We start from the raw sequence: 11,900 nt of genomic DNA, 5'->3' as shown, positions 1-11,900 counted from the left end.
AGGAAACTAGTTTGCAGAAGCAAAGCAGTGGCATTAGAGCATTAATGTCACCTACATCAACAATATGGCTATGCATATATTTAATGTAAGTACATGCAATGCAATACAGTCATGCCTTCATAGATCCCACCATTGCACTTGAATCAATTCTAATGGTTTAAAGTTAGTCAAAAATAACCCGTATGTAAGAGAATATGACATTAAAGTGTTGTGTTTTGTACCACTAGGATTCTGCAAGTGCTCAAGTGTTTCTGTTCTTTTCTCGTGGCTGTGTTTTTGAATTTTAGTATTTTTTCACACTTCAAATAAAAAGTACACAAATACACACTATTGTCCATGTTATCATAATAACATATTATTATTTACAGTCCATAATAATGTTCCAAGTTATCTAACAGCTGCTGCATAGAGCTTTACTGTCGCCTTGTGGTAAAGGTGAACATATTCAGAGCAAGTAAGTGTCACTAACCACGTTTCAATCGAGCGATGACAACCACATCCCACTATTGCTCAAATATTAGGACTACAAAACTACAGTCAAGCCACCTCGTGGTGCGGGTCGAAGGGGAGCCAATGGCATTCATGCGCTGCGTCACATGTCGTTTCTGCCCAATCAGAGCGCAGCAGAATGATCTCAGTTCGGTTGAGTCTTTTTATGGACAGCTGTTAGGAGAACCTTTCACGATCAGCCAAATATCATCCCTCTTTTTACCTGTTTAGAGACGTATTTTCTATTTGTTAATTGGCCTATGGCAGAACACAGACTTCGTCTTTCGGTAATCCGCTTTTAAAGGGATGAAAAGGCTCAAGAGGAAGAAACAAAACGCAGGAGTTGGGGTGAATGGGAATGGATCTGTCACAAGAGGTAAGCCAGCCAACAAACAGCTAACTAGGTAACTGTTGGTGTTTAATAACACTAGACATAAACACGGACTAGTCGCACAAAGCTAGTTCCGATTAAAACGAGCCTTGCCTATTTAGCGTTACTTATATACTGTACGTGCCTACAGACAGAAACATGGCCTGAAATGCAAGTGAAGTTAATACTATTACTGCAGCCAGCTGACACAAACTACAACACACGAATCACGAGTTGTCCTTTGTTGTCCTAACATACGTAACCCTGTTGTTACAGTCTGGTCAAAGTAAACATTAGCTCGGCCACTTATCTGCCTGCGTGGCAGCCAGTCAGCCAACTTGGATAGTTGCAGATGAACATGATTACGTCATTATTCACTGTAACACAAACTAAATAAACAAACACACACAAAAGCTGCCATCTGTTATGTTATCACTCAACACTGGGTTTTGGTTTTGCCCTTCAAGTCATCCAAACACGTATAGTTTATTTTGCATAGCACTTTCACAACGATGGTCATGTGTGTGACTCATTGTGATCAGGCGTTATAATGGCAGTGTTTGCATTAAAGATGAGTCACGGTGTTAGTCACCAGAATCACTCAAGAGGTAGGAAACGCCTCAACTATTGTCTGTCTTCAAAAAAGCAAGTGCTACAAAGATAGCAAAAAAAGTCATGCATGAATTAAAACAGGTGCATTTCACTGTTAATGTGTCTCAACACATTTATTAACTGTGTGTTGATTATTTCCTAACCCTACAAACTGTTTTCGTATATATGTTTCATGCATCCCTCGATGTCTTTCTTCTCCTTTTTATCTTTCTCTCTCTCTCCACATCTTTCTATCCCTCATCCTTTCCCTTTATTTTCCTCTGTATGTGTCTCCATCCTTCTCTTTTGCTCTCTTCATCCTCACCTCTGTCTTTCTTTTACAGAAGCAGATTGCGGGAGGAAACAGAAGTTGGCTGAGATCCATCAGGCTTTGATCAGGTAAATATATGATAATTGTGTTGAGGTTTGCCCAGTAGATATGAGGTTTTCACCCAACGATAGCGTTCCTTTAAGATGGGCCTTGACGTGCCTGTACTTCTAGAAAGTCGTGAGAGTTTCATTGTACAAAATGCTTCCATTAGCACAAGAGCAAAGGCCCACAGGATGTGTTTTCCCAAGTGGGATTGCCCCTCCCTCCGCCGCTCGCTGTTCCACCATTAGATGGTATGCATTGATCCGTAGATGGTGACCTTCGTCGCTCCCTACTAAGCTAATTTCACACATGAAGATTACTCGCATGTGCCCAGTGGAATAGTGTGACGACAATCATGAAGACATTAGTGTCGGGAGGCATGTGGGACTTGATGGGGAAATGGCCGAGGAAAGCTCATGCAGGATTTGAGCCAGCGGATTTTTTTTGTGAAATCACGTTTAATTGCACAAGAACAAATTTGGACACACATTTTAGATATGTGGACACGCATCATGTCATCCAAATTCTGTCATATATATACATTACTAATGCACTACAATAGGGAAAATTACATTTTATTCCTTAAGTTTGTTTGTAAAGTTGATATTATTTAACATGTTACTATGTTACCGGGGAGATTTTTCTGTCTGAGCTGACTCTAAATCAGTGCATCACACTGACCCACGTCCTATTCCGCCTTTTGTTCTTGCAGTGATCCAGTGGACATTGAGTCCCTGAGGAGAGCAGCAGCCAGTAAGGGAGGACTGCTCACTGATGAACTAAGGAGGAAAGTCTGGCCCAAACTACTCAACATCAACGTGTACGATCTACCACATAAACCTGGTTAGTGGTTGATTGATGCTAATATTTACTGGGTTGATGCATGCTTCACAATACTGCAAAATACTGTTACTACTAGTACTAATGCTGACAACGATAATAATTACATTTTGTATGGTGTAGGTCAAGATGTGAGGGAGAACCACAAGGACTACAACCAAGTAGTCCTGGATGTCAGGAGGTCCATGAAGCGGTTCCCTAAAGGTCTGTGTTCTGTGTGTGTGTGTGTGTGGGTGTGTATGTTAGTTATCTCTAAAGATAGCAGCATCGCTCACGGTGCCATTTATCTACCTGTACTCCTGTACTTACAGCGACATGCAGATATCTGGAAAGGCTTAAGGATTAATGAACTGAGTAAAATCTGCAACAGGGTCAGATTCTTATGTCACAAGACGCCTGCGTTGTCAGCCAAAACCACAACGTTGGGAAAGCAACAGAGAAAAGTGTCTTATCTAACTGAGAAGCTGTCAGTTCAATCTCAGTTAATTGTGGTTTTGACTTAATAATCTTTTCTGCCAAGAAGAAGTGAACATATTTCGGAAAAAATGACTTGAAAAAAGCAGCAGGGACTGAGGGAAAGCTGGATTAGAGCGTTAGTTTTGTTGATCTCTGTCTGTGTACTACAGTAAGCTGCTCAACATATGCTGGATTTGATGTCATTTTTCCAGTAAAAGGTGCAAGAAAAGTAAGAATGATGCTCTTTTGGGAAGATAAACTTGATGTACATGTTGTGCAAAGAAATCATGTTTTCATACCACACCTGGGCAGTGTTTGGTTATAAGCACCCGGACCAAAGACGGATAACTTGTGTCAACTTATTTCTAAGTTTTATTTTTGTCTCTTAAGATTTTATTTATTTGTGATCCCTGGCTCTTCCTCAGGTATGCCAGCCTCAGAGAGGGCCGTGCTTCAGGAGCAGCTGATTGACATCATACTGGAGGTTTTGAAACGCACCCCTCAGCTCCATTACTACCAAGGCTACCACGACGTGGCCGTCACTCTGCTGCTGGTAGTCGGGGAGCGGATGGCCATCGCCATGCTGGACACTCTGTCCAATCACCATCTCAGGTTGTACTTTTTTTTTCTAATAAATCCATTTGTCAGTCAAGTTAAACACATGACTTTTTTATTTTTTTACTGGATCCAATTAAGTAACTTTATTTCAAATAGTTTCTCAGTGATAACTTACTGACTGTTTTCTCTGTCTTTAGGGATTTCATGGATCCTACCATGGACAGCACCAAACACATTTTAAACTACTTGATGCCGATATTGGAACAAGTTGATACGGAACTACACGACTTCATGATCAGGTAAACATTCACTCGCACGTAATCAGATTGCAAAAAATAAGTAACGATAAACAGCCCAGTGCAGTCAGATCATAGTTGGCGAACATTGTCAAGAATTACTTGATTACTTTTTTTGATTATGTTTATGCCTGAGCATGTTTTTGTAAAGGTAATCTGATTTGAACATTTCTAAATAACAAATATGTTGTATGTTAAAGTAAGTTACTCCTCTCAGGCTGCCAGGTTGGTTATTGGTGATTTAACTAATATTTGTTCTTGTTTTAATGGTGCGTTATGGGTAATGGAGTTTTGTTTTAACTTTATTTACATTGGAAATGAAAGATGAGCATTTTGGTTAAGTGCTTCTCTTGCGTTACAAGAGCAAAGTCCTCCATGTGGCCGTAGATTAAAAAAACATCAGCAACAAAAATATACACAAAACAGCATCCCGCATGTTGTAGAATACACACAGTACCTGTAGTTTTTATGAAGGTAATTTGATTTGACCAGCTGTAATAGCTGAATATGCAAAATGCATTTTATTTGCGTTTAAAATGTTTTGAGATCAAACTGATTTTTGCGGCTGCGTCCATTTTAGTCAATGTTTGATTTAGTAAGTAATCAAAAGTATCCAGATTACATTACTTTTTTTTTAATCCAATGATTTTGTTACAAATTACAAATATTGCCTCGTAATTTGTCTTCGGTAACGGATTTCAAAGTATTATTTAAAGTCGCTTTTGAAGTAATGTAAGTCAAATCCACTAGAGGGCACTAAAGTATTGATTTTCACCGGTGAGCTTCACAGAGAGACAAATATTTGAGTGTTTTGTTTGTGAATTGGAGCTCAACTGAAAATGCATCAGTGGTGGTCTCATTGGGGAGTTCCTGTGTCAGATGCTCCAACAGCTGTTTCAGAGGCTTCTCTGTCCCACCAAGGTGTGCACCACATTTACCTTTTATTTGTGAAATGTAATTATCCAAAAATGATTCATTATCTTTTTGCAGTTAATTGAAGCAACAACAAGAAAGCATTTGACAACATAACCAGTTACTGTAAGTGAGTATGGGGCGTGTCGTGAGGACTAGGATTTGTGATGCTCTGAGTCAATAAATTGTCCTCGAGGTGTTTGGATACGTGTGTGTGTGTGTGTGTGTGTGTCTCTGTAGTGCCTTCGCCTTCTTGTTGCCCGTTCATAATTGATGCTGTGCTGGCAACTTCCATATTTGCAAATTACCCGTCTCTCCTCAAATACAAGCTCACACCAATAGAAAAAGCCCAAAAAACAAGACATTTCACCGGCAGACAGTAGGATAAACAACACCTGACTTCAAAGTTTGGAACGCACTTGGGAAGCACTTCCACTTCCCCTTACCTGCCTTCTTATCTTTTCCTCCTTTCTTCTTTCCCTCTTCTCCCGCCCACTTCATTTGATCTCTTTTATGTCCCTCTCGTCACTCATGCTCCCTGCCCTTTGCTCCCTCTCTTTACCCCTCCCCCTGTCCATCACTCCACCCACTCCCGCTCGCTTGTCACTGCCTTCCCCTTGTACTTATTCTTCTTCCTCCCTGAATGTTCCTATCTAATATTTATCAACAACCTCTAAGAGTATCCAATTTACTTGGGACTCTGTCAAAAATATTTATGTCTGCACACGACAAAGAAAGACGGGGGAAGAGCACAGGAGGGTTATAAACAGCATGTGAAGATAAATAAAATGTATTTTTCTTCAGAATTCAGGACACATCTAAAGAAATTGCTGTGGTCATGAGAAAATCTTTCAAACAAATCAATCACGACTCTTGGATTAAGTAATGCTACTGAAGTTCAGTTTACGAAATTTAGGAAAGTGCTACTCGTGTTGTATGACGTCCTCTGAAGGTGCTTTGTCATGTCTGAGAAAATAACCCCTGTGATGTCATTCGTGTTATCTCAGGTTCAGATCATTAAAGACATGTTTGAATGTTTAAAAACTAAAGGCGTTACTCAGGGAGGGTTTAACAAAAAATATCCACTATCAAGATGCATTTTGGGAACCATTGAATTCAGCATATGTGGGGTTTGAACCATACTAGTGATTAATAGTCAGGGTGTCTCAACCTCTCTGCTTAGACCATTATTTTTCTATTCTTTCTCTCGTGAGAACCTGTCGAAGTATTATTATTTTTTGGCTACGGTTGGCCGGATCATACCAGTGCATTTTCTCTTTACATTTTACCCGACAGACTAAGAGTTGCTGACACTGTACAGCACTGCACACCACCAGGCGTACCATTCGTTTTCAAAGTAATTTCCTGCCTTCCATGCAGCCATTGGTTTCCATTCATTTCTATTACAGTATGAAAGTCAACTCGGAGGGATTTGCACTGTGATGGATTGGGATGTGATGAAACCACTAGCTGCCTAGAAGATAGGGAAAACCCATATGTTTTCATATTACTCCTAAACTGTATTTTTTTTATTTTATAACTGCATTTTCATTAAATTCTGCTCTTGTAGCATATTTTGTGTTTTCTGTTCTGTTAGTCTCTAACTCACTGTTGCATATTAGCCAAGACACTCTTGTGAAGGAGATTGTTAATCTCAGTTAAGATTTAAAGCCCGTTCTGTGTGTTCCTCTGTTTATGTTTACATCCCTTTATATGTTTGCTGTTTCTGACAGAGCGGAGGTGGGAACCATCTTCGCACTGTCCTGGCTCATCACGTGGTACGGCCACGTGCTGTCAGACTTCAAACACACCATGAGGCTCTACGACTTCTTCCTGGCGTCGCACCCGCTGATGCCCATCTACCTCGCCGCTACGGTGAGCAGGCGTAGAAGCCAACAGGAAATGAACAAGAGGCAGCGACTTTGTTTTGTCAGTAATCCAGGACGCTCACATGTGAATACATGCTGCCAAACACACACACACACACACACACACACACACACTCATGCATACAGTGAGGCAGAGTACTGTGAAGTCACTAGACTAGTTAATTAGATACCTCCTAATGAACAGATGAGAGAGAGAGAGTGAAGGAGGAGCTATAGCGGGAGAGATAAAAGAGGAAAGAGAGGGAGAAGGACGAGGACTGCATCAGGAAACAGAATGACAAGCAGAGCTGACTGATGTTTGACTGAGAAGGAGAAAGAGATTACAAAGGAAAAGCATTTTTATACTTGTGACTTTGTTCCCCCTTGTTCCTCTGGGTGCAAAACACCAACTGTTTTGGTAGAAATGTTTACTGCTGGAACATGTGTATGTGTGTTTGTGGAAAAATTATATTTGTGTGTGTGAATGCATCCTGTTTTTAGGTGTTTTAATTGAGTGTGAATAGGTCTTTTTAAACAGAAGGGTTTTGTGGTTGTTGATTAGTGTGTACATTTGTGCACATTTTGTGTGTGTGTGTGTGTGTGTGTGTGTGTGTGTGTGTGTGTGTGTGTGTGTGTGTGTGTGTGTGTGTGTGTGTGTGTGTGTGTGTGTGTGTGTGTGTGTGTGTGTGTGTGTGTGTGTGTGTGTGTGTGTGTGTGTGTGTGTGTGTGTGTGTGTGTAGGGGCTGGGCAGAGGGAGAGTTCTGTTTTGAAGTGTGTGAAACAACAAAGCAGAATGTAGTTAATGTTTCCTCCAAGGCTGAGAACAGCGCACAGCATGGGGGGGGTTAACCCTTCATCTGCCTATTTCACTGCTGAGCACTCATTCCGCCTCACTAGTATCACTGAAGCTTCCCAGTGTACAGTGTGTAGAATCTTTATCACAGCTTTAGTGTGTTTTAACCCCTCCTCTCCTCAGATTGTGCTGCACAGAGAGAAGGCGGTGAAGAAGACGGAGTGTGACATGGCCATGGTCCACCACCTGCTCTCGCGCATACCCCAGGACCTCCCATACGAACTTTTAATCGGCCAGGCCCAGGACCTGTTGGACCAGTACCCTCCATCTCTACTGGCCAAGCGGGCAGCGCTGCAGCCTCGCAAGAGGTGAGGGGACAAGAATTGAAACACAAGATGGCGAAAAATTCTAATGATGTTACTACTATGCATTCACATTAGCTAAATGAGGCGTCATGCTGGGTCATACTTCAGTTATAATTAAATACAATGCACTTGTTACGTTCTGCCGAAGCAAGTGAGCAAAACATACTCATACTGTTGTGTGTCACGGGCTGCAAATAATGGTTATTTTCATCATAACTTAATCAGTAAATCATTATTTTTTACCAATATATTTATTTTGCATATTTTGCCTTTTATTGGACTGTAAGAGGCAGACTGGAAACAGGGAGCGAGAGGGAAGTATGGCATGCAACAAAGGTCTGCAATCTAACCGGGGACGTTGTGTTTAGATGGCGTGCACAGTAACCATTCGCCTAATGGTTCGCTTCAGTAAATCATATACTGATTAATGAATCATACGATTAGTCTACAAAACATCACAAAGTTATAAAAAGAAACGTATAAATATATCTAAAGAGATATATTGTCTTTAAATGACTTGATTAGAACAAAAAAAAAAGCTGGAAACGGTAAATATTTGGCAATAAATGGCTCGATGATCAGTCGATTGTCAAAATTGTTGTCTATAAGTGTTCTGTCAATAATTGCATCCGAACACGTAACACAAATATAAAAGTTGAATGTTTTCTAGAAATATTTTGAGGTTGTGCATTTGAGTAAGTTCCCTCAGTAACCAAGAGGGGATGCACTAAAAACACATCCAGTTCCAGTGGTGCTGCTGCCATAGACAGGCCATTTAGTGTGTGTGTGTGTGTGTGTGTGTGTGTGTGTGTGTGTGTGTGTGTGTGTGTGTGTGTGTGTGTGTGTGTGTGTGTGTGTGTGTGTGTGTGTGTGTGTGTGTGTGTGTGTGTGTGTGTGTGTGTGTGTGTGTGTGTGTGTGTGTGTGTTATTATTTGTTATTGATGAGGAAACACAACTACGCCTTCTCCCAGTGTATCCATAGTCTCCCTCTCTTGGTCCTTGTTCAGGAGAGGAAGTGACATCACTGACACAAGGCCTTGACTAAAAGATGTCCCATAATGCATTACTCCCATGGCTTCCTATATTCCAAAGCTACTGAGCAGGCAGATCTCTAAAATTCCCTTCACCTGTCTTTATCCATCAGTTGATCCCTCATGTCATGTTCATCATGTCATTCCAGCTGTCCATGCTTCACCTTAGATCTGACTCTGCTCTCCATCACCGACTAACTCTCCCTTCCCTCTTCCCATCCTTCTCTTCCTCCGTTTTCTGTCTCCAGTCTGTCCATCAGCACCTTCCAGGCGTTTCAGTTCTCCACCCGCCACCAGAGGCCTGACTCTGTTCTCCAACGCCTCACCAAGGCCCAGGGCTCCACCCACTCCAGACACGGTAAAGATAGTAACTGTAATCTTATTACTGACTCTGAAGAAGGATTGCACACATACAGACAGTACAGTGAAGTAAAAGTGAAATTTTGTTAGATGCTCTTTGAAGTCGGGGGGGAAAAAAATTAATATCGACTTTGAGATCGTAAGAACAAACATTTCAACGCGAATATCAGAAATTGTTTGATGGATCCACAGTTGTTGTTTTTTTTTGTTGCCTTGAACACAACTCTTCAGAACAAGGCAATAAATATGTCATCTCCCACAAATGCTGCCCCCCCCCCCCCCCCTTTGGGCCAATCAATAACAAGTAAACAAATGATGTAGCACCCCCATCAGACCAATCAAGTGCACATTTAGATATGGCAGAACAGAGCAAAGCGATGCTTTATTCCCATTGGTTTTTGTGAGAATGTGATCAGTGGCCTCTGACATATTGTCTGTGATGTACACGCAATCAAAAATGTGCTTTAACATTCCCCTCAGGCCAAACAATGTAATATTGAAATTGATGCACATTATTCCCTGCAGTTTCATCAAAATTCAATTAGCGGCAGCCAAGATGAAGTGCATAACGCACAGAAAGAGCACCTCCTAACTTCACTGTGGCAGACAATGAATGGGAGTCCGTAAGAGACAACCTGCTGTCTAAATGTTAAACAAGAGATGACTGTTGGCTGATGAGGGTGGAGTTCATAACTATTTGGGCCTCTAGTTAATTAAAGTGAGAGTGCTGCTGAGCTCAAAGCATGGAGCAGAATTGGTTGTTTAATGCTTTTGCCCCCTCCTTGTCTCTACTCCTTGTGTTTTGACATTCCTTTTCTTTTCAATCCCAGTAACATAATGCAGCTTGATCCTCCTTTTGGTTCAGCTTCCAGTGTTATGACTCCTCGTGACCTCTCCATGTGTCCTCTCCTCACTGTCTGACCCCTCCTCCTTGTTCTGTGCTCGTAGCCTCTCGACCCTCAGGTCAGGAAGCGGCTTTGCCCCGGGACCGAGGCCAGCTGTGGGGGACGGGGAACCGGATGGTGAAGATGGCAGTGTGGGGGCTGTCCGCGACGCTCGGGGCCGCCGTGTTCGCCGTGGCTCAGACAGCTATGGACTGGGGACCCGAGGTGTTACTACAACTGTTCTGACGTGGCGGTGGGGATTTAGACTGTTAGACACACACGCTAACACAGCAGACACACATCTGCTCTTAAACAATATAACAACTTACATAGACAAACAAAGACGTCGAAGACTTGAAGCTCCTCTCTCCTGCTGAGAGGAAACCTTGGAGAAAAGCAGGAATAGGTCAGTTATCTTGGTGCCAAACAGGTTGTTGCTACACAACCATTATGAACATATGTTCGCCACTAGCCAGCCTCGGGATGTATCCCAAAACTCATTCCCACATGTGAGCATGGATGGGTAACTGAACGAGCCTCTGACCTCTTGGGCCCTTGAGGCCAGAGCCTCAGTGTGGAGTCACTGCTGACATTTCCTTTTGAAAAGACAATCAAACCACCACAAAGAGACCAAAAACAACTGCAGACATTGAAGATGACCAAAGAGAGACGTGAACGCGTGGTTTGCAGTCGTTTTGTGTCCCTCAGTCTGGGGCATCATCTCCTCTTATGTAGGAGGTGTGGCGGGCTTTAACATGTTTTCGCCCAGGGGCCCATTGTCTCATTATCCATCCATGCATGCGACACTAACACATCTCACTTTTGCAGGCTGTTGCTCTCACGGCACCATCGGTGTAACATTTAACACGTGTCTCTGTGTGTTTGCTGTTGGCTGATTATTTAGCTGATAAGTCTCTTTGAGACGGTCATGCTCGTCTCGCTGTATTTCTGTTGATGGTGTTTTAGTGAGCTTGTTGGATCTGCAGCCGTATCTGAGAGCTAAAAAGTGCCCGTAGCCTGCGCGATGACGCATGAATACAAATTATTAAAGAGCGGTGTTTTCTGCTGAAAGCATCCAGTTATGAGTGAAGAAGGAGAGCGGGAGAGAAATGGGAAAGATGGCGGGAGAGATTTTGCCTTTAAGCCACTTGTATTAATTGCTTTACTGCAGGTGTCAGCGAGTTACATTAACAGTAGAGCTTTCTGCTGCCCAAAATGTGAACATTAGTCATCAGTTAACATCAGTTAGCACTCTGCACTCAATGCACACAGTGGGGCTTTTGCAGATGCATTGAGGCATCAGATGCAGGAGGCACTGAAATACATATTTCTTTTAATATATCATTTTTCAATATTTTCTGTGGCAGTTTTCTAGATGTTGTGGCCTGAATGAATATGCAGAATACACCAGTACTTTTACATTCTTAAAATATTTAGCAGGGTTGCGCTAACATCCACTCCGAACAGCCATCAACAGAACTACATGACATGGACTCAGTTCTTCTTCTGCATCATATTTCTCTTCAGCATTTTACAGCTACGGTGATTATTTTAACACGTGTGATAGAAGAAATAGTGTTTTTATTTCACACACCATGTAGATATTGTTGAACCAAACGTAATCACTGAGTTTTAGCGCCTGAATAGTGAATATTAATAAAACAGGCGGTTTCCAACTGGGATACATATGTACAGGGCACGGGGGGGTTCTCCA

General features: G+C 42.0%; 1 protein-coding gene across 1 annotated transcript; it reads left to right on the top strand.

Annotated features, from left to right (window-relative positions):
* The first annotated feature begins 633 nt into the window (after positions 1-633).
* LOC142964900 (TBC1 domain family member 20) lies at positions 634-11,540 on the top strand. Its single transcript, XM_076105474.1, has 10 exons — positions 634-865; positions 1,795-1,849; positions 2,536-2,666; positions 2,787-2,867; positions 3,545-3,731; positions 3,875-3,976; positions 6,619-6,760; positions 7,730-7,914; positions 9,191-9,300; positions 10,251-11,540. Exons 1-10 carry the CDS (start codon positions 796-798, stop codon positions 10,430-10,432), a joined length of 1,245 nt encoding a protein of 414 aa, XP_075961589.1. The 5' UTR covers positions 634-795; the 3' UTR covers positions 10,433-11,540.
* Positions 11,541-11,900: the final 360 nt, after the last annotated feature.

Source organism: Anarhichas minor, unplaced genomic scaffold (genome assembly GCF_050575085.1).
Source record: "Anarhichas minor isolate MPS153535 unplaced genomic scaffold, ASM5057508v1 ptg000033l, whole genome shotgun sequence".
NCBI classification, from domain to species: Eukaryota; Metazoa; Chordata; class Actinopteri; order Perciformes; family Anarhichadidae; genus Anarhichas; species Anarhichas minor.
This window is presented reverse-complemented; position numbering and strand designations above follow the sequence as displayed.